This window comes from Balaenoptera acutorostrata, chromosome 15, assembly GCF_949987535.1.
Source record: "Balaenoptera acutorostrata chromosome 15, mBalAcu1.1, whole genome shotgun sequence".
NCBI lineage: Eukaryota > Metazoa > Chordata > Mammalia > Artiodactyla > Balaenopteridae > Balaenoptera > Balaenoptera acutorostrata.
The window spans coordinates 37912311-37934829 of NC_080078.1; the positions used below are offsets into that span (position 1 = coordinate 37912311).

Here is a 22519-nt window from a genome sequence, read left to right on the forward strand (position 1 = left end):
CCAGAATTACCCAGAATTTATGTGAAGTTCTTCCTTTGGCAATGTCTGCAGTGCCAGTGGAAGGACATTTAGAGTATTCTCAGTGGTGCCAACTCTGTGATTATTGGCGCTTTTTTTTTTTTTTTGCCACACCATGCGGCATGTGGCATCTTACTAGTTCCCCGACAAGGGATTGAACCCATGCCCCTTACATTGGAAGCTCGGAGTCTTAACCACTGGACCACCAGGGAAGTCCCTATTGGCGCTTTTAAATTGCTGTAAATGAGGGGCTGGGAGAACTAATGAGGTGGGTCCTGTCCACTTCGGTACCTAAATAACTTTAATAAAATGGTGTGACGCTGAGGTGGTTAGCAGTGGACAAGGAAATGGTTCAGGAAAAAATGTTTGTGCGCGCACGCACCTCCAGGTACATAGATGAAACCAGTGTGGCGGGATGTTGAGTGATCACTGAGCCCAAGTGGTATGTGAGTGGCCACCGTTCCAATCTTCCTATTTTTCTGGTGGTTTGAAATTGTCCATGAGAGAAAGTTGGAAAATCAGCCTAGCTTGGTGCCTGGCACACGAGAGACACTTAATCAGCCCTGGTCCCCTCCCCCAGACCAGTGCTGTCCGTGGTAACAGACAGGCCTGGGTCTGCTGTCCTCTACGGCCCTACTGGGCACTTGTGCCTGGCACGGCTGAGGAGCTGGCTTTTTAATCTTAAGTAATTTCAGCCAAAATAGCCACGTGTGGCCGCAGGCCGCTGTATTGGATGGTGCGGGTTTAGTGTGAGGGAGGCTCCCGGGGTCTGGTGTGGCAGGGGTGGCAAGCTGTGGGGCGTGTGGAGCAGCACATGTGCCCCTCCCCCAGGAGTACATGCGCATGATGGGGCTCAGCAGCTGGCTGCACTGGACTGCGTGGTTCCTCCTGTTCTTCCTCTTCCTCCTCGTCACTGTCTCCTTCATGACCCTGCTCTTCTGCATCAAGGTGAGTGTGGCTTCAGAAGGGGGTCTCACATGAAAAGCAAGGTGTTGGAGTTGGCGGGAGGGCCAGAGACAGGTGTGGCACCACCAGGGAGACCCCAAGACTCCACACTTACGGCTTTGGTTGGGGAGTCTGCCCTTTTGGTAGAGAGGACTGGTGTAGCCCTTCTCCCACCCTTACCAGCTCCATTTGGGGCTGGGAAAGTTTGAGACTCTTCCTGGTTTTGTCTCCCCTACCCTGCTCCGACCCGCCCCCACCTGCCAACGGGATGGCCGCACAGGTGAAGAAGAACGTGGCAGTGCTCGCGCAAAGTGACCCCTCGCTGGTGCTGGTCTTTCTGGCCTGCTTTGCTGTCTCCTCCATCTCCTTCAGCTTCATGGTCAGCACTTTCTTCAGCAAAGGTGAGTTGTCCTGCCCCTGAGAGTGGAGGTCTGTGGGTGATGCACACCTCAGAAGACCGGCAGTTTCTCTTGGGATGAGTAAGGTCAAGGGGTCCAAGGGCATCTGAGCAAAAATAATCCGGAGACTGAGGTTTTCTTACTCTGTGCCTTCCTTTGGATTCAGTTTTCTGGGTGTCAAAGTACATCCCTGAACAGTTCTTTCAGTGAAGCTCAGCGAGTGGTTAATTCTCATTGACTTTGTGTATCTGAAGATGTCTCTGTTTTGCCCTCACTCCTGAATACTGTCTTAGCTGCATATAAAATTCTCCTTGGCGCTTTGATAACATTACCTTATTGCCACCGGATTTCCATTATTGCTGGGAAGAAGTCAGCTGACAGTCTAGGTCTGATTTTTCTGTATGGATGTTTGGATCTGAGGACTCATGTCTTTTCAGTTCTGCATTTCCGTTCATCATCCATCAGACTTTGCTCCCTGTTAATTCCCCTTCTCTTCTATTAGACCTAAGTGGAAGCCTCTCAGTCTGTCCTTCATGTCTCGTAACTTTTTTTTTTTATTAATGTGGTAAAATACATATGACATAAATTTACCACCTTAACCATTTTAAGTGCAAAGTTCAGTGGCATTAAGTACATTCACATTGTCATGCAGCTGTCACCAACATCCATCCCCAGAAATCTTTTCATCTTGCAAAACTGAATCTCTGCCCCCATTAAACACTAACTCCCTACCCCGTTCCCACAACCCTGGAAACCACCACTACATTTTCTGTCTCTATGAATTTGACTACTCGGGACCTCATGTAAGTGGAAATCATGGAGCGTTTGTCTTTCTGTGACTGGCTTACTTCATTTAGCATAATGTCTTCAAGGTTTATCCCTGTTGCAGCTTGTGTCAGAGTTTCCTTCCTTTGTAAGGCTGAGGAATATTTCATCATATGTATAGACCACATTTTGCATATCCATTCATTCATCAATGGATATTTGGGTTGCTTCCACGTTTGTGGCTATTGTGAATAATGGTGCTATGCACATGGGTGTACAAAGATCTCTTTGAGACCCTGCTTTCAGTTCATTTGAGTGTATACCCAGAGGCAGAACTGCTGGATTGTATAGTAATTCTATTTTTAATTTTTTGAGGAACTGCCATACTGTTTCTACAGCAGCTGAACCGTTTTATATTCCCACCAACAGTGCAAAAGTGTTCCAGTCTCTCCACATCCTCACCAATACTTGTTATATTTTGCTTTTTTTTATAGTAGCCCCCTCTTGGGTGTAAGGTATATCTCTCAGTCTGTTCTTTATGTCTCTTAACTACTTTTTTTTTTTTGGACTTTTTTTTTTTTTTTTTTTATGTGGGATCTTCCCGGACCAGGGCTCGAACCCATGTCCCCTGCATTAGCAGGTGGATTCTCAACCACTGCGCCACCAGGGAAGCCCTCTTAACTACTTTTTCATACCTTAAAAAATCTCTTTGTGCTGAGCTCTATATGAATTCCTTAGAGTTGTCTTCTAATTCCCTAATTCTCTCTTTGACTATGTATGTTCTAGACTGTGTCTCATCTTTGAGATTTTATTTCTATGACTATATTTATCGTTTACCAACTATCCAGTTGATTGTTGTACATATCCACTTATTCTTGTTTCTTCATCCATTTTTGTGGGGAAAAATCCTCCTTTTATCAATGGAAGCATTTCTTCATTTACTGCTTAAAGTCCTTGATGTTCTTGTTTTGAAGTCTCTTTCCTACTCAAACTTACTCCCTTGGAGAGCTTTAAACATGGGGGTGATTACCAGATTCAGACTCATGCCCAGCAACTCCCCTTAGATGTTTAACATATGTCTCAGTCAGACGTGTCCTGAACTACTGATGGTGTCCTCAAAACCCCATTTCCCCATCTCTACCATGTGCTCACACTAAAACCTGGGAATGCCCTCGACTCCTCTCCCTCTAGCATCCTGCACCAGTCCAGTCAAATCCTGTCCACTGTACCGCAAGGTACCCCTGAACTCCAGCCACCTCCCACCTCCCCCACAGCCCCGCCCTGGCCTGAGCCACTGTCATCTGCAGCCTGGTTGACGGCGGTGGCCCCATAACTGGCCTCCCTGCTTCTGCCCCTGCCCCTCTTCAGTTTCTGCCCAGGTCAGAGGTTCTCCAGTGTGGTCCACGGGCTCCTGTGACCTTTAGAGGTTCACAAAATCAGAACTTTTTATGATAATATCAGAATGTCGTTTGCCTTTTCTACCATGTTGACATGTGCACTGATGGTGCAAAAGCAAAAGTGGTAAAACTGCCGGCCCTGAGCACGATCAAGACAGGCTCCAAACTGCACTAGGCAGTGGCGTGTTCTTCACACCACACGCTCTCATAAACAAACAAACGAAAATGCCCGTTTCATTCAAAAATGTCCTTGACGGAACAGTAAAAAGTGTTAATTTTGTTAACCTTTGACTCTCAAGTATACTTTTCTAATATTCTGTGTGACTCAATGAGATGTCCACAGAAAGCGCTTCCTTGAGTACTGTAGTATAATGATTCTCTTGAGGAACGGCATGTGTGCAGGTGTTCGAGTTGTCAGCTAAACTAGCCACTTTTTTCACGGAACACCATTTTTGCTTGAAACAATGACCGTCACACTGTCATTCACATGCTGGTATTTGGTAAGCATTTTCTCGAGTGTGAGCTGCCTTTTTAAGGAAAACTGACAATATCTGATGTCAATTACAAAATTCAGGCTTTCAGGCAACAAAAATAGAATTTTGCAAACTTTAATCTACCACCATGAGCTTTACAGCCTCCCAGTACTTACTTACTTTTTTATGAAATTAGTGATAATATTACCCAGTGTGATTTTTTTATGTGGTGTAATAAAATGTGTCAACATTTGGAAGATGTTCTTTGCCCAACGAGCAATATTTTCCAAATGGCCAATGCATCATGTTACAAAATCATGCAAGAGTAGGAAATAACCCGTTCCAGGTACAAGATGGACCAATAGATTTTCACATAACAGAGTATAAAAAGTTCATTGTTCAGGTTGATTCCACGTGGCACCTCACCTTTAAGAAACCACCCCTTGTTAAGTGGTGTGGTAGCAAAGAAGAATATCCAAAATACCTAAAAAGGCTATTAAAATTCCTGTCCCTTTTCCAACTGCTGATCTCTGTGAAGCTCATTTTCTTCATTCACTTCACCTAAAACAAGGCAATACATCAGCGTGAATGCAGAAGCAGATATGAGAATCCAGCTGTAATCGGTTAAATCTTTACAGAGGTTTGCAAGAATGTTACACGAGGCTACTCTTCCCACTAAATTGTGGGAAATACAGGTGTTGTTCATAAAAATACTTATGTTAACTTGTAATGGGTTTATTATTGTTATTCTTAAATATCTTTAAATTTTTTTAGTATTCATCTCTAACACAGTGGAATATTGACATATATGTAATGTTTGTATCCCACATAAACAAAGTTCTTTGACATCCTCAACAACTGTTTACAGCATAAAGGAGTCTTAAGACCAAAGAGTGTAAGGGCCACTGCGTGGACTGAAGCCATGCTGTCTCCCCACACCTCCACCACCCCATCCTTACCTCTTTCAGGTCTTTTCCACGTTCACCTCCTCATCAAAGCCTTTCTTGGCCACCTGGTTATAGTTGCAACCCCCAGCCTAGGGAGTGTCTTGTCCTGGGTCTGTGGTTTGTTGCTGTTCGCAGGGCTGTACCCACCCAGCACCATCTGCTTTACTTACTTTCTTGTCTACTGGCTGTGTCTGCACTGGATCCTAAGCTCCCCGAGCGGAGGGCTTTGTCTGTTCTGTTTCCTGGTGCCTGGAACAGGGCCTAGCACAGAGCAGGGGCCCAGCGAGTATCTGTGGGATGCACAAGTGAACAAGGTGGGGCAGGACCAGGTGGGGGATCAGATGCTCCGTGTTAGTCGTGTCAGGTGTACGATGCCCAGATAGCTGGAGGTAGGTCTGCAGGAGAGGGTGGAGAAATCCACGTGGGGTTCCCGGGGTGGGCACAGGCACGCCAACAAGGGCAGAGGCTGAGGGCTGAGCATGGAGCGCCCCCCCAGCACTGAGGCTTGTGTCCCCGTGTCCCCAGCTCCTGCCAGGCTGGGGTTGGGCAGCTCGCCCGAGAGAGGCGTCCTTTGTGCCATGGATGGAGCCCATCGGTGCAGATGCTCTCGCCTGGTTCTGGCACACTTGTCTTCCTCTCTCCGCCCATAGCCAACATGGCAGCAGCCATCGGGGGCTTCCTCTACTTCTTCACGTACATCCCTTACTTCTTCGTTGCCCCTCGATACAACTGGATGACGCTTAGCCAGAAGCTATTCTCCTGCCTCCTGTCCAATGTTGCCATGGCAATGGGAGCCCAGCTCATAGGAAAATTTGAAGCAAAAGGTGAGTATTTTCCTTTACACAGGCTGTCCTTGCTGATTCAGTTACCCCCCAGAGGGTCTAAGCAGAGAAGCCTCCAGCCTCAAGACTCTCGCTCCAATAATCAGACACATCAGCACAGCTAAACGAACAGTGCATTTGGAAGGCAGGTCCTCAGCAAGGGGGAGGCTCACGCCCAGGGCAGACGGGGAGGAGTGACCAGAGCCACAGGGGAGATGGGTCAGAGACACGTGGTTCACAGGACAGAGAGTTAAGGTGTCCAGTGCAACATTGGCCACCACCTGGCCATTGTGGTCCCGGCTCTGAGCTCCCCTGAAGCCCTGCCTGGAACCGGCCGTTACTTCAGGAAAACGCTGGCCGTGAGTGTCTGCATCTGCCAATGGTGGGATTCAAGTTGGTTGCCTCTGAGTCTCTGCCTGCCTCTCGAGGCTTTAGGATCCCTAGGCCAGAGGTCTCAGTCTGCGGGGTTCGATGGGCTCCCAGCTCTTGGTAAACTGGTAGAACTAGCATCTCCCCTCCTCCTGTTCCCCTGATACCTTCTGCAGTAATTGATGATGATGGCAGGAAGGCCTGAGAGAGGAACAAGTCACAGACCAGGACATTGCTTTCTTGAGTTTTGTGAAATTTCCTGATTTTTAAAATGTCATGGGTGTCAAATAAACACCTCTAGGGCTGACGTTGGCCTGTGGGCTCCCATTTTGCAAACCCTGTAGGAGATTCTCAGATTTCACATGGTAGAGTCAAGGCTGCTCCTCTAAAGGGTTGAGAGGATGCCTAGTTTAACCCTTAACCCCACACCTGCTGGGAAATCTCCAGAGATGGAGCGCTCACCTCTTAGGAGAAGGCCCTGTTCATTTCTGGGTCACTCAGACCACCTCACAGAAGGGCCTTGAAGAGGCAAGTGGACCCAGACCCGGCCCTGCCTCTGTCTCACTTGCCTTGGTTCCAAGCGGAGACAGAAGGGACAGGATGAGTTTATGCGTGGCTGGTGTTGTGTCGGTGTCCATCTCCCGGGAGCTCCTGGTGTTGCTCTGGCTCTGCTAGCAGGAGGTGAAATACAACCTCGCTTCTGGGTGACTGACCTGAGTGCATTTTGGGATGGTCTCACCCCGCCCCACCCAGATGTTCTCTATCAGGCTGAATGCTCTGGTTTCTTCCAGTCATGCAATTCCTAGTTGTAGCTTCCTAGTTGTGGGTCTAAGGAGGGAGGGAGGTGGGTGACCACGGGAACCTTTAGTGTGGCTTTATCCTTAATTAGAATTTTTTTCTTCAGTTGGCAAAGTCCTATGACACTGGAGCTTTTAAATATACGTGGTTCTCCATGTTCAGTAGTGTGTGATAAAATGTAGATTTTTTAAAGGCACAGTCCCTTCCAGGGTTCAAATGCTTTTTAAAAAGCCATTTATAAAGAGGAGTCTAACTATATGGCACCTCTTGGTTTTCAAAATTCTATATTGAATTTTCTTCTTTTTTTTTAAAAATTTTCTCCTGTTTTTTATTTTTGGCTGTGTTAGGTGTTTGTTGTGGAGCACGGGCTCTAGGCCTGTGGGCTTCAGTAGTTGTGGCATGCAGGCTCAGTAGTTGTGTCTCACAGGCTCTAGAGTGCAGGCTTAGTAGTTGTGGCACACGGGCTTAGTTGCTCCACGGCATGTGGGATCTTCCCGGACCAGGGATCGAACCCGTGTCCCCTGCATTGGCAGGCAGATTCTTAACCACTGCACCACCAGGGAAGTCCCTGAATTTTCTTAAAATAGACAAACTTCTAGTTGTTTGAAAGTGAACAGTGACCAAGGCTGGAGAGCAGCCATTTCCATCAGGGGCCCTCGAGCCAACCCGGGTGGTCCAGCCGCACAGAATCCCCAAGCATCATTTGGACTGTGATGTTGCAAACCAGAGAGAGGACAGAACACCACGAGCACCACTAAACAGAGCTTTATGTATGCTGGGAGTGTTTCCTTTTTTTGAAAAGACTTGTATTAAATGCACCCTCTTCCAGTGTTGGCCTTACCCAGATCACATATGTGTATGTGTATGTACACGTGTATGTGCATTCGTGTATATGTACAGGTATGTTATGTAGATGGATATGTGTTTATCTGTGTATATGTCATAAATCAAACATGAGCCCCTCTCGTCAGTTCACAAGCTTTTGCTGGTTCTATGACACCGATTTGGTGACTTGCTCTTGTCTGAATGCCTGAAGAAAGTTGTCAGGTTTGCTGTAGGCGGGGAGCCGTCACACTGGCTTTGCACTGCTGCGCAAACATGTGCATTGGCGGCCACGGGTCCGCTTCAGGCCCGTTTTCTGGCGTGTCTTCCAGGCACAGGTGTCCAGTGGCGAGACCTCCTGAGTCCTGTCAACGTGGACGACGACTTCTCCTTTGGGCAAGTGCTCGGCATGCTATTGCTGGACTCCGTCCTCTACAGCCTGGTGACCTGGTATGTGGAGGCCGTCCTCCCAGGCCAGTTCGGCGTGCCCCAGCCCTGGTATTTCTTCATCCTGGTAAGTTCTGACAGCCACCTCTGTGGGGGTGGAGGTGGGCCCAGCGCCCACGCCAGGCCCCTCCAGTCCCTGACATACAATGCATGCCCTGTGCGCTGTCATGAGCCGTGTGTCCTAGAGGCCCCGAGACCCCCACGCCCGAGGTGATCCTTGCACTCCAGGGTCCGAGAGGAGGAGCTGGCGCTGGCTGGCCTGCCACAGGGCCAGTACACAGCCCCCTCCCAGCCATCTTTCTCAAAAAACGTCTTGTTGGGTTTTCTGCCTACAAAGTAATAGAGCTTCTTGTAAAAACGATCACATGCTGGAGTGCACAGCACACTCCCACCCCCCAGAGATGAACATCGCTGACACTTTGAGGTGTAGCTCTTCAGATGATTTTCTATGCATGTGCAGCTATAACATATATACACTTGTTTTTAGAAGGGGGGATTATATTGTAAAAATGCGTGAAACTTGCTTTTTTTTTTTAACGTAACAGTACATCTTAGATATCTTAAGTACATATACATGTGGGTCTATTTACAAATATGCTTTTAGATTTTTATCTACACGTTTATAAATTTTTAAAATTTATTTATAAATATATTTCTATTTAAACATATGTGTTTTTATCAACCAACTTCACTTTTTTTTTTTAATATTTATTTATTTATTTAATTTTGTCTGCATTGGGTCTTTGTTGCTGCACGCGGGCTTTCTCTGGTTGCAGAGAGCGGGGGCTAATCTTCGCTGCAGTGCATGGGCTTCTCACTGTGGTGGCTTCTCTTGTTGCAGAGCACGGGCTCTAGGCGTGCGGACTCAGTAGTTGTCGCACACGGGCTCAATAGTTGTGGCTCACGGGCTCTAGAGCTCAGGCTCAGTAGCTGTGGTGCACAGTCCTAGTTGCTCTGCAGCATGTGGGATCTTCCTGGACCAGGGCTCGAACCCGTGTCCCCTGCATTGGCAGGCGGATTCTTAACCACTGCACCACCAGGGAAGCCCCAACTTCACTTTTTTTTTTTTTTTTCCAACTTCACTTTTTAATGACTACACAGTATTCCATGGATGTACCACTGTATCATTAACTAATTCCCTGTTGGTGAGCTAGGTTAGCCAGGTGCCGCTTCATCGTTCGTTCTTTGATTCAACAAATATGTATCAAGCATCCATTTACTGTATTTCATCAAATCTAAGATGGCCCTTGGAGAATTCTGTGGCGGTCCAGTGGTTAGGTTAGGACTTGGGCTTTCGCTGCCAGGGTAGGATTCGATCCCTGGTCAGGTAACTAAGATCCCACAAGCTGTGTGGTGCGGCCAAAATAAATAAATAAAAATAAAATAAAGCTATAAATACATTTTTTTTTTTTAAAGTTTTACTTGATTTTATTTATTTATTTATTTATTTTTGGCTGTGTTGGGTCTTCGGTTCGTGCGAGGGCTTTCTCCAGTTGCGGCAAGCGGGGGCCACTCTTCATCGCGGTGCGGGGACCGCTCTTCATCGCGGTGCGCGGGCCTTTCTCTATCGCGGCCCCTCCCGTCGCGGGGCACAGGCTCCAGACGCGCAGGCTCAGCAATTGTGGCTCACGGGCCCAGCCGCTCCGCGGCACGTGGGATCTTCCCAGACCAGGGCTCGAACCCGCGTCCCCTGCATTAGCAGGCAGATTCTCAACCACTGCGCCACCAGGGAAGCCCCTATAAATACATTTTTTAAAAATCTAAGATGACCCTGATTCTTAGAGGCACCATTACTTCGTCACTAAGAAAGAAAAATACTGACAGTTAAACTATGGCATTTCTATGATTTGTAAGACACATTCTGATTTCAAAGTCACTTAAAACTTGAGACACGTGTCCCCTAAAACCAATGGACTGTGATATGAGGAACCACCCCAGGCCGTGGGGTATGTGGGGGCTAGAGCTGTGGGTGAGATGTTCTCCCCCTGCAGGGCTTCCCTCCGGGGTGTGGGCGTTCTTCCAGGGCCCCGTGCTCACCTCTCTTGTGACCCTACCCAGCCACTGTGCCATCAGTGTGCCACCCTCAAGTGACACCTGCACTGCCGGGGCCAGACCGTAGAAGGGGAGGCCTCCTCCCAGCAGAGGGAGGCTGGACCTTGGGCTTCTCCTGCTTATTTCACGAGCGCCTGCGTGGCTGAGTGAGGATGCAGCTGGGGGCTCGTCCCACATGGCTCTGGGCTGGACTTAATGACCTGTCTTTGTATTAAATTCCATTGTTAACTTTCCCTGTATCACCTCTGAGTTGACGTGCACAGTAAGCCCCTTCAGCAGAATAGGAAACAGTCTCAGAGCTTCCTGGGGCAGCTGGGTGCAGAACTGCGCTGGGTCTCACACCAACCCTGGACTCTAAGCAGTGTCTTCCCTGCAGCAGCGCCGAGCAGGGGAGTCTAAGGGCGGCTGCTGTCTGCTCTAGCTTTTCGGTTGGTTATCACAAACAAAATGAACTGACGTGACTTGGCTGTTTGAGAGCTTCTGATTTCCATCCTAGCCCTCGTATTGGTGCGGGCACCCGAGGACAGTTCTAGGGAAAGAGGAGGAAGATGACGACCCTGAGAAAGTGCTTAGGACCGAGTACTTTGAAGCTGAGCCAGAGGACCTGGTAGCCGGAATCAAGATCAAGCATGTGTCCAAGGTGCCATACCTATGGGGACGGGGACCGCAGGGTCACGGGGCGGAGACCATCCTCTGGGCCTTGTTTCTCCTGGATTCCTGTGGCTGCCCTCTGACCGGCTCTCCTGGGCACCAGCTATCCCTCAGGCTCTGTCCCCAGGGCCCAGTGTGGAGACTCAGGGTCGAGTCAGCAACCCGTGCTGCCCCACTTAACCTCTGACCAGCTTTGCAGTGGATGCTGTCTGTGTTCGCCATGTATGATGCCTGGGCGTCATGGGCCTTCTAGTCCTGCCGAGACACCAAAACACCGGGGTGCTGGGGACCTGGGGTAGGGCGGAGAGCAGCAGGAAGCAGCGGGGCCTCCTCTCAGTCCTCCTCCCGCCTCTCTGTGCGCTGGTTGGCGGTACTGGGCGTGGTCTCCTCCCCAGACGCTTGGACGGGTATTCCAGAGGGGAGTAGAAGGGGCCCTTTGCAGTGAGGGGCTCCTGAAGTCCGGGGCCACCCTCTGCCTTTCCTGCAGGTGTTCAGAGTGGGGAACAAGGGCAAGGCAGCTGTCAGAGACCTGAACCTGAACCTGTATGAGGGCCAGATCACTGTCCTGCTGGGCCACAACGGCGCGGGGAAGACCACCACCCTCTCCATGCTCACCGGTGAGGGGCCCAGCCTTCATGCCCCACCCCGACCTCCAGGCCCTTCCTTCAAGGCCACCTCAGCGCTGCCCCGGCCTTGTGCCCTCAGGTGGCTATTGTCCTCCCCCTGCTGTGCTGATAGCTAGTGGAGCCCCAGGGGCTCTGGGAACAGGATGGGAGCCTCTCAGGCCACACAGAGGTGGCCCCACCCACGCTGATTTGGTCCCGAGCCCACTCTCCTAGAAAGCCGTCCTGGATGAGCCAGCCCAGCCCTGACGGTCGTCCTGTCCTCCCTGAGAACAGGCTCGAGTAGGACCTGGGCTCGGAGAGCGTGGGGGATGTGCCTCTCTCATTCCTTACAAGCCACACATCCTGGCAGTGGACATCCCCCACCCTCCTCTGTCTCCAGAGACCCACACAGCAGGGTGCACACCGTGTGAACCAGGGAGGCTCAGCACTCCTCGTGCTACTGGAGGATGTTCGCACTGAACTTGAGCCCCGGGGTCTTCTGCTTGGCCCTAGGTCTCTTTCCCCCGACCAGTGGACGGGCGTATATCAGTGGATACGAAATCTCCCAAGACATGGCTCAGATCCGGAAGAGCTTGGGCCTCTGCCCGCAGCATGACGTCTTGTTTGACAACCTGACTGTTGCAGAACACCTGTATTTCTATGCTCAGGTGAGCTGGCAGGTGACAGGATTCATGGGTCGTCGTGGTTATTCCATCACCTACATGCTCGGGTCCCCAGGGCAGCCATGTGAGCCCTTAGCCTCCCAGCAAACTGAACCTGCTCCGAGGAGGCGTTCACCAATTGCGGGGGGGTGGGTGTCAGGACGCAAGATCCAGCCTGGGGAGGGACGGAGACAGCACCATTCCAGTGCCAGCTGGACGGGCTGGCCTCCCGTCAGAAGCTGCTGCCAGATCTCTGTCCCCTGCTGTGTCAGCTGAAAGGCTTGTCGCGCCAGAAGTGCCCTGAAGAAGTCAAACGCATGCTGCACATCCTCAGTCTGGAGGACAAGCGGGACTCCCGGAGCAGGTTCCTGAGCGGGGGGATGAGGCGCAAGCTCTCCATCGGCATTGCCCTCATCGCAGGCTCCAAGGTAGGGGTGGCGGGGCCTGCAGCACAGCAGCCTGGGCCTAGGACGTGGCTCTGCCGTCATCACAAGCCCTTTCCTCTGCTCTCCAGGTGCTGATGCTGGACGAGCCCACCTCGGGCATGGACGCCATCTCCAGGAGGGCCATCTGGGACCTTCTTCAGCAGCACAAAAGTGACCACACCATCCTGCTGACCACCCACTTCATGGATGAGGCCGACCTACTGGGGGACCGCATCGCCATCATGGCCAAGGGGGAGCTGCAGTGCTGCGGGTCATCTCTGTTCCTGAAGCAGAAATATGGTGAGCGGCCGCAGGCAAGCAGCGGGGCAGGCAGCCGAAACTCCATTCTGTGTGGGGTCAGCGTTGCTGGCCCAGTGTGCTGGAGAAAGTATCCACTGGTAACGTTCCCGAAGAGCCCCTGAGATCAGGCAGAGAGAGGCCTTCTCTAGACATCCTGTTCTGCTACCTGTGGGTAGAGACCCGAGGCCCCAGGCAGAGGGGCCTGTGAGAATGAAGAAGGAATGAAGCAGGTAGTCTTGATTTGGAGCATCATTCAGCCTTGAGCAGTGGACTAGCAGTCAAGTGCCAGGGCCACCAAGAGGAGGGGTGCCGTTGCAGAGACCAAGCCCGCTCGCCAGCGTTGCAGCTCCCCAAACAAGTGAGGGGCCCACGGCACTGTCTAGGGCTGGTGGCCAGCGCATGGAGTCAGCCCCGTCTTTGCTGTATGAGCATGGCTTCCCATCTCGAGGGCAACTCATGGTCCAACATGGTCCTGGCACGCCAGGTCACATCCATGTCCCGCCAGCAGAAGGAGCCAATACAGAAGACCAGCGCCCCACCCCCAGAACACCCCAGGATTTGCACCCCTCACATCTGCAGCTTCCTCTGGCCAGCACACAGCCCCGAAAGCAGAAGGTGACCTAGTGTGGTCACCATCAGGCTGGGGGGAGGCTGTAAGAGAGTGGCCTTTGTCCTTAGGTTCTGCTACTGAGCAAGCAGGGAGAAGGGGTCTTGGGGACAGTTTGTACCCCAGTATCTGAGACTTGACATCTGAAGTCCAGCTCTGGTTTCACCTCCTTATCATGCTCAGCACCCCAGGTCCTCCAGTATCTCTCCCCAGTGGGCGGAGGTGGGGAGGTGAGACCCTCAGGACAGCATTGAGGTGCCCTGAGATGCATCGATTCCAGTTCACTTGCCCCAGCTCTGCAGCCCCTTTCCCAGGAGCCTGACCTGCAGGAGCCCGGGGCCCTGGGTGGGCCAGGAGGAGAGTGGGTTGCAGCCTCACTGGGCTCCTGGGTGTACCAGGCGCAGGCTACCACATGACGCTGGTGAAGGAGCCTCACTGCAACCCCGAGGGCATCTCCCGGCTGGTCCACCACCATGTCCCCAACGCCACCCTGGAGAGCAGTGCCGGAGCAGAGCTGTCGTTCATTCTTCCCAAGGAGAGCACACACAGGTACATACATGTCCCAGAGAGCACGCACAGGTACACATCCTAGAGAGAGCATGCACAGGCACGTGTGTGTCCCAGAGCACCCACAGGTACAGATCTGAGAAGGAGGCTCAGGGAGCCTTAAGGGCTCCGTGTGTAGAGTTACCCATCCTACACCTGTGTGGCTTGGCCAGGGGCACCTCTTAGCTCCTGGGCCTGTGATGGTCGGTACCCACTGAATCTGCTTGCTGGGCCCAGGGTGCCAGGCCTCCCTGTGCGTCAGGGCTGTACCCGAGAAGGAGAAGAGTGGCTCGTCACAGGGTGCTCGGTGCACTGGTGCCATCCACACTCGGCACGAGGCTCACTCCTCACACCACAGCCACTCGGGGTTAGTGTGCAGCTGTGAACTCGTGTGTCTTCTTGGTCTCAGAATCTGAGTCATGAACACGGGCCTCATAAACAGAGCAGACTCCCAGTGTGGGGAGGTAAAAACCAAACTCTTAAGTCACATTCAGAAACTTTGGAATAGAAGACTTAAAAGTATATTAATCTTGCTGCAATCCAGATTGAGAAATGTGGTTTTAATCACGGCAGTGTTCTCCGACTCATTTTTTTTTTAATTAATTAATTAATTTATTTATTTTTGGCTGCGTTGGGTCTTTGTTGTTGCGCGCGGGCTTTCTCTAGTTGCAGCTAGCAGGGGATATTCTTCGTTGCGGTGCACGGGCTTCTCATTGCAGTGGCTTCTCTTCTTGCGGGGCATGGGCTCTAGGCATGCGGGCTTCAGTAGTTGTGGCTCGCAGGCTCAGTAGTTGTGGCTCGCGAGCTCTAGAGAGCAGGCTCAGTAGTTGTGGTGCACAAGCTTAGTTGCTCTGTGGCATGTAGGATCCTCCTGGACCAGGGCTCGAAACCAGTCCCCTGCATTGGCAGGCAGATTCTTTTTTTTTTTTTTGGCTGCATTGGGTCTTCGTTCCTGTGTGCGGGCTTTCTCTAGTTGCGGTGAGCTGTGGCTACTCTTCGTTGTGGTGCATGGGCTTCTCATTGCGGTGACTTCTCTTCTTGTGGAGCATGGGCTCTAGGCACATGGGCTTCAGTAGTTGTGGCTTGCAGGCTCTAGAGCACAGGCTCAGTAGTTATGGTGCACGGGCTTAGTTGCTCCGCGGCATGTGGGATCTTCCTGGACCAGGGCTCGAACCCGTGTTTCCTGCATCGGCAGGCAGATTCTTAACCACTGAGCCACCAGGGAAGCCCGGCAGACGGATTCTTAACCACTGCGCCACCAGGGGAGTCCTCTCTGACTTAGATATAGTATAATTTGTTTTATACCTACTCTGTTATCACACACACACAAATGTGCTAATGCACATCCTTTTAGAAAAATCTTTGTCAAGATCTCCAATGACTCCTTAGAATAGATTCCCAATAGTGAGGTAAATATTACCAGATTCACTTCTGGAAAGGTGATGTGTTTGAGTTCCCCAGCAGCAGGATAGGGGAGTGTCCATTTACTCCACAGTTGCCAACTTTGAGTAAAATTTCTTTTTAATATTTGTGTATCTAATGGGTGAAAATGGCACACACATGCGTAATTGGCATTTTGTGTTTCTTCCATTCCAGCTGGCGGGAGGTTGACTGCTTCCCATGCTTATTGGGCTATAAGCATCGCTTCTTCTGCGTGTTGCATGTTCACGGCTTATGTATTAACATCAACCATTTGTGTTGCAACTTTTTCTAATTTGTTGCTGCCTTTTAATTTTGTGGGATTTTTTTCCCACTGCAGATGGGATTAATGGGTTATATCTTTTCCTTTGTTATTTCTTCTTAGAAAGTATTTCCCTACCCTATAAGTAAAAGAATATTCATCAGTTTCTTTTGGTTTGCTTTGTGATTTCATGTAGGTGTATAGGTATCGAAGAGTGCCTTATAGGCCAACATACTCAAAAAATGTTATGTGTGGGAATTCCTTGGTGGTCTAGTGGTTAGGCTTCAGCACTTTCCCTGCTGTGGCCTGGCTTCAATCCCTGGTCGGGGAACTGAGATCCTGCTAGCTGCGCGGCATGGCCAAAAAAAAAAAAAAAGAAGATTATTAAAAAAAAATGTTACGTGGGGGGAGAAAGGGTGCGCAGGGGAAGAACAAAGCCTAACTTTTTTTTTTTGAGAAGGCATCTCAAGGAGCTAACCTTCCTTTGCTCCTCCCCCATGCAGCACAGAGGTGATTATTTAGAAACAAATTATCTAGAAAGTCACTGAGAAGTGACTCATCACTCAGGGTCTTTTTTTTCAGGTTTGAAAGTCTTTTTGCTAAACTGGAGAAGAAGCAGAAGGAGCTGGGCATCGCCAGCTTCGGGGCCTCTGTCACCACCATGGAGGAAGTCTTCCTGCGGTAAGTAAACGTGCGTCTGCATCTGTCTAGGGCTCAGCCTTGCGGATGATTTTTCCAAAGTGTGTAATAAAGCAATCCCCTTGATTGTCATCTGGAACACCCATCTGAGGTGGACCTACAGCCCGGAGGGGTGGGCAGCAGGGCAGTGGGCTGGCTGTCAGGGCCCGAGTTCACATCACAGCCCTATATTAACACTTGCACAGACTCAGCCAGGTTCCTGACACACGCAGTGACTCAGTCAGCAGAGCAGCCGAGCTCTGATCACTGGAAACTCCACTCCCACGTTGTGAGTGTGTTGGCACCTCCCCTGGGGCCCCTCCCGGGAGCACCTCAGCAGCATCAGGCTGGCCAGGCTCCTCTCAGGTCTAGGTAATGATCCCGGAGTGTGTTTCCATCTATGATGAAGGTGTGAAATTTAGCCTTCACCCCTCAGAACTACGGGGTGAGCTCCAGATGGTTAATACATTGGTCAAACATTGCTTGAATGCTTTATTTAGCGGATACAGTGCTAAGAACAAGAAATACAAAAATAAATGTGAGATAGATGTTTTTCCTTGAGGATCGCATACCCTAGAGGAGGCAACAGGATAAGTGAATATAAGTACAGTGCCATTTGAGTCGGGTGGCTCCCTGGCTTCGGTGCGGCCCCGATACCAGGCTCCGCCACAGGGCCTGGCAGACTTACCACCCGCCCACCCTCCACACACCCGTCTCTGTCTCACCTGTCCCAGTGTTGCCCCTTCTGGAACACACTCTTCTGCTCCCTGGTCTCAGCGTGACAGTGAGCGCCCCAAGCCGCAGTGGCCTGTATTGTGACAAGCCCTCCTGGTGCTGCCATCGTGCCCCAAGCCCCATCCTGTCCCTCTGGAAAGCCCGGGTTATAAGTGCTGACTTCGATCAGTCTCCCTGGGAGACCGGGAGGCCCCCATGGGCAGGGCCCTGTCTAGTTGTCTCTCTCCTGGACTTTGCTTGGCTGCCATAGCTGGTGTCCTGGAGATACTTATCGATGAATGAGTGAATGAACAATTGAAGTCCCAGCTGATGGAGCAGATGGCGCTCTGCTTTAGTGCCCCTGACAGTCGCCCGCCTTTGCTGCACCTCTTCCTCCCCGAGGAGCCGAGTTGTGACTGGGCCTCCATGTCTCGACCAGGGTCGGTAAGCTGGTGGACACCAGCATGGACATCCAAGCCATCCAGCTCCCTGCCCTGCAGTACCAGCACGAGAGGCGGGCAAGCGACTGGGCCGTGGACAGCCACCTGTGCGGGACAATGGACCCAACTGACGGCGTCGGCACCCTGATCGAGGAGAACACTGCCGTCAGGCTCAACACTGGGGTGAGACTGCGCGACCCCGAGCACTGCATGCATTAGAGGCCGCGGGGGCAGATAGCATAGGGAGGGTCAGCACTCTGGGAAGAGGGCAGATTACAGCTCGTGCTCCCATGGGCTGGCAGGCAGAAGGAAAACCCGGAACATTTTAGTCGCGCACCTGTTGTTTCTCGTTGTTCTAATAACCTGGCCACTCACGAATAAGGGTGAACGCTGCTTATAAGGCTAACAGTGCCCCGTGTACCGAGAGCTTAGAGCTTGCCGTGTGCCCGGCACCCAGTGAGACAGAGGGCAGCACTGGTCCCATTTTACAGACAGGAAGCTGAGGCCTGGGCCAAGGTCGAATGGGCAGCACATGGCGGAGCTGGGCTCTGGTCCCTGCCGGCCTGACTTGCACTTAGAGGACAGTGAAGGGCTGAGCGTGGGGAATATAGGCAGTGGGGGGAGGTTTGTCCATCTCCTCTGCTGTGAGGGTGGCCAGAGTCCTCTGACCAGGAGCACGGGGAAAGCAGAGGCCTCGGCTCCCCTCTGGGATAGCAGAGGGTCCCTTAACCTCCTTCGACGGTGGAATAGTGCCTGCCCTGCCACCACAGCTAATGTGAGACCCCCAGGGCCCAGTTGGGACCTATGGGGATGTGTTCTTGTGGGTCTTCCATGTCATTGACTGGGCCCCAGGAGAAGCCCTGGGACCCCAGGCTCATGTGCAGACCGTGCCTGCTGCTGGGGGGCGGGGTCAGGCACTGGCTCTGGGGTGGCGGTTGTATCACCCTCATCCCCTCTGTCGCAGCTGGCCCTCCACTGCCAGCAGTTCTGGGCCATGTTCCTGAAGAAGGCCGCATACAGCTGGCGGGAGTGGAAGATGGTAGCGGCCCAGGTCCTGGTCCCTCTGACATGCATCACCCTGGCCCTCCTGGCCATCAACTACTCCTCCGAGATCTTCGATGACCCCCTCCTGAAGCTGACCTTGGCCGAGTATGGCAGAACCATCATGCCCTTCTCGATTCCCGGGACCTCTCGGCTGGATCAGCAGCTGTCAGAACATTTGAAAGACATGCTGCAGGCTGAGGGCCAGGAACCTCGAGAGGTGCTGGGTAAGGGGTGTCCCCAGGGGGCTTGGGGCCCGAGTTGTGTTGTCAGAGCCTGCTTCTCAACCAAGGCACTGTGGACATTTGGGGTGGTTCTTTGCTTAGCAGCATTCCTGGCATCACTCCCACTCCAGACATTGCCAGGTGTCCCCTGGGGGAGAAAATCTTTGCCCTGAGTCAAAGGAAGACAAAAGTCCACGTCTCTAGGGCTAAACTTTGTCCAGGCGGTCATTTACAGAAGTCAGATTTTTCAGGACCATTTACAAATGAAATGTAAAACCTCAGCGATGTTTACGTTACCTTTTTTTGTTTGAGAGGCCGGTCACGATATGCCTTATGTGACATGGTGTTTTCTTCCCACATCCTAAAACCGAAACTATCTCGTGTCCCTGGCGGTGGCAGTTGGACACTGCCCTGGCTTTAGAGCAGGCATCGCACTCTAGTTAAATGGAATATGCTTGAAGTTTTTCACGTTTCTCTGCTCCCCTCCCACTTCCTGGCCAGCAGCTTTGAGGTTCAGCACGCTGATGGTCCCAAAATCTTGGCAGGAGTCAGGTTCTTCTTTAGGAAAATGTCGAACGTATCAACGGCCTAGAGCAGGCTGGCACTGCCAGGGGCACCGCTGCCAGGAGGAGCTGCTGCAGCCGGAGTCCCTGCTCGGCCTGCCAGCGATCAGGGCCCTGAGTAGCCCTACTGACAGTGGTGGGCGCCTTGTTTGTCACCCCCATTCCATCCCATCTTGTTTTCTGCCTGTCACTCGGCCTGGTGTGAAGATTTCAGGGCTGTCATGGTGCGTGGTGGCTCCAGGGATTTAGAACAGTGCCGTAGATGCCCGGGCCTGGGAGGGTGTGGAAGGCCAGACTGCCTGCTCCCTCATGGAGTGTGGGGACTTTCAGTCCTGAGCACCTTACTGTGGGTGAATTACGCTGCACCTAATGCATCTGACCCTTTTCCTTGTGTGCCAAGAGCCACAGCAGACCTTGCCGGGAGCCTCTGTAACTGTCTCCATTAGGATTCACCAACGGGTCCCTGTCCCCTCGCTGACACTGGGGTCCCACAGTGTGGGTGTCATCGCGGTCCCCAGGCGACAGCTGAGTGAGAGGCAAGGCGGGAGCAGTGAGCGTGTGTGAAATGCTGGTTCCCTGCAGCTGCGCGGCCAGCTGTGGGCTGGGCAGTGTGTGCTCGTGAGCTAGTGGAACTGAATGCTCCCAAGGTCACTCGTGGGTGGACAGCTGACCCCACCCCCGTCAGAACCCCCGCTTGCTCTGTGCCACAGCTGAGGAGCAAAGTGACGGACCTGGCATGATTGGGATTCTGTTGCTGCCCTTGGGTTGCAGGAGAATGCCAGGCATATGGGCTGCCCAGAACCCAACTGCCCAGAGAATCTGATGTGAAGTGGGGATTCGCTGGAGCTCATCCGCGTGCCAAGAGAACAGCTCCTTCTCCCAGGGCCTTTTCCCTCAGGCCACTCTTTTTAAAAACTCTTATTTTTTTATGATTATAAAAGGGTACTTATTCCTTCTATGAAAACTGGAAAAACAGAGACATAGAGGGACAGTCCTGTGTAATTGCACCCTTGGACGTAGCCCCTCACCCACCCCCGTGGTCCTGAGGGCTGGTCCAAGCCTACCTAGGGCCGCCCCTCCCTGCACCTGACTGGGGGCTTCACCCTTCAGGCAGCTCAGAGGTTTCCACAGCTCTGACTTCTGGACCCTCACCTCCTCCTGATCCAGCCTTCTTCCTGCCACGTTGACCCTGGCCCAGGTCCGGGCCCTGTATCTCTGAGAGGCCCTTTAGTGTGTGTATGTGTGTGAACGGGGGGTTTGTGGGGGAGAAGGAAGAGCCTGCCCTGCCACTCAGCTCCTGTGGCTATGGGGGTGTCCCCCCCGAGGCCTGCAGCCCCAGGTCCTGCTGCTCCCACCACGTGGCCCCATGGTCCGTGGACAGCGTGCAGGTGGAAGGTGATGCATCCTTTCTGCTGTTCCTCCAGCCCTTCAGAGCCCCACAGAGCAGGGCCTCGGAGGGGGACGCAGGACGCTGCTGACTCTGCCATTGCCCACCCCCAGGTGACCTGGAGGAGTTCCTGATTTTCAGGGCCTCGGTGGAGGGGGGCGGCTTTAACGAGCGGTGCCTGGTGGCGGCATCCTTCAGAGACGTGGGCGAGCGCACGGTGGTCACTGCCCTGTTCAACAACCAGGCGTACCACTCGCCGGCCACCGCGCTGGCCATCGTGGACAACCTTCTGTTCAAGCTGCTGTGCGGCCCTCAGGCCTCCATCACGGTCTCCAACTACCCTCAGCCCCGGAGTGCCCTGCAGGCCGCCAAGGATCAGTTCAACGAGTATGTGCACTGTCCCCCCACCTCAGGACCCCATCCCCGCATGGTCAGGACCTGGCCCAGCCCAGTCAGGACCCTGCTCCCATCAGGTCGGGACCCCTCACCAGGACTGACCACCTCAGGCACTGCCAGGGACCCCCAAGGGCCACAGCGGTAAAAACAGCATTGTTTCTGCCCTCAGGAATCTCCCAGTTCTTGGCTGGGGACTCCTGCCCCACATCCTTCTCAGCCTTCCATACTTAGCCTTCCCTTGGACAGCAGATAAGCTGGTGAGACCACAACCCCCATACACCCAGGCCCCACAGGAGACTCCTGAGGATTTGGAGGGCCGTGCCCTCTTCCCAAATCTGCACCTGGCTCTTGCCACTGTCCCTGGGGGATCCGAGTGTCTGCTCCCGTCCAGCCTGCAGCACGCAGCTGTTGTGTGTGTTGCTGCCCCTCGGTGGCCTCGAGTCAGGGAGCCCATTGGGCATCTCTGTCCTTAGGCCTGTCACACCATCATGTGTGTGGGACTCTCCCTCTTCCTGGTTGCAGAGTCCCCAGACCTCTGGGGACCGTCCAGAGGAAGCCGGAAAAATCAATTAATTTCAGAACCATCACCCCACCTCAGGGCAGTTAATCAGTGGGGGGCGGTTTCATCCCTATTTCCCGTTTTAGACTGTGCCCTGGCCCTCTAGTGTCTCCCACCCCCCCTGCTCTCTCCAGTCCCCACCACGGAAGCAGAGACACAGCAGTGGTCCTCTGTTCTCGCCATGCCGGGGATCAGGCTGAGGAGTCGGGCTTAGTAGGGTGACAGTGGACAAGGAACAGGAGTTTTCATTTTGTTGTAACAGCTCTAGGAGATATAATCCACCTGCCATACAGTTCACCTGTTCACAGTGTACAACTGAACAGTTTCTAGTATATTCAGAGTCGTGGAGACATCACCACAATATAATTTTATTGAACGTTTTCATTATCCCTGAAAGAAACCCCGGGACCACTGGCAGTCACTCCCCATTCCTCTTTCCTCCACCTCTAAGCAGCCAGGAGTCTGCTTTCTGTCTCCGTGGATTTGCCTGTCCTGGACATTTCACGTAGATGGAATCAGATACCACGTGCGTGGCCTTTCATGACTGGCTTCTTTCACTCTTGAGGCTCATCCACGTTGTGTTAGCACTTCACTCAGTACATAGCATCCATTTGTCCCAGCACCATTTGTTGAACCTTTCGTGGGGTGGGGGTGTTTTAAGCTACAGAATAATGCTGTCAGCGCTGGTTTCTGGAACATGTTGCTGGCACCTGAATGTCCTGCCCACTCAAGAGCGGGGAGATGGCCACCACCCTGATGCTGTGCCCGACAGCGGGTCTGACTGGGGC

At 52.4% G+C, this 22519-nt stretch overlaps 1 protein-coding gene across 11 annotated transcripts in view; it reads left to right on the top strand.

Annotated features, from left to right (window-relative positions):
- ABCA3 (ATP binding cassette subfamily A member 3) overlaps nt 1-22519 on the top strand; it is a 45818-nt gene that overhangs the window by 15534 nt on the left and 7765 nt on the right. For 10 of the 11 annotated variants that reach the window (XM_057529336.1, XM_057529332.1, XM_057529334.1 and 7 more), the window contains 14 exons: nt 850-966; nt 1244-1364; nt 5594-5767; nt 8086-8267; nt 10749-10892; nt 11391-11520; nt 12022-12176; nt 12443-12598; nt 12685-12895; nt 13901-14051; nt 16312-16410; nt 17561-17744; nt 18526-18829; nt 20890-21163. In XM_057529336.1, coding sequence (XP_057385319.1) covers nt 850-966; nt 1244-1364; nt 5594-5767; nt 8086-8267; nt 10749-10892; nt 11391-11520; nt 12022-12176; nt 12443-12598; nt 12685-12895; nt 13901-14051; nt 16312-16410; nt 17561-17744; nt 18526-18829; nt 20890-21163 — 2402 coding nt within the window. The remainder of the gene's footprint in view (nt 1-849; nt 967-1243; nt 1365-5593; nt 5768-8085; nt 8268-10748; nt 10893-11390; nt 11521-12021; nt 12177-12442; nt 12599-12684; nt 12896-13900; nt 14052-16311; nt 16411-17560; nt 17745-18525; nt 18830-20889; nt 21164-22519) is intronic. The other variant, XM_057529341.1, reaches the window with a different exon arrangement.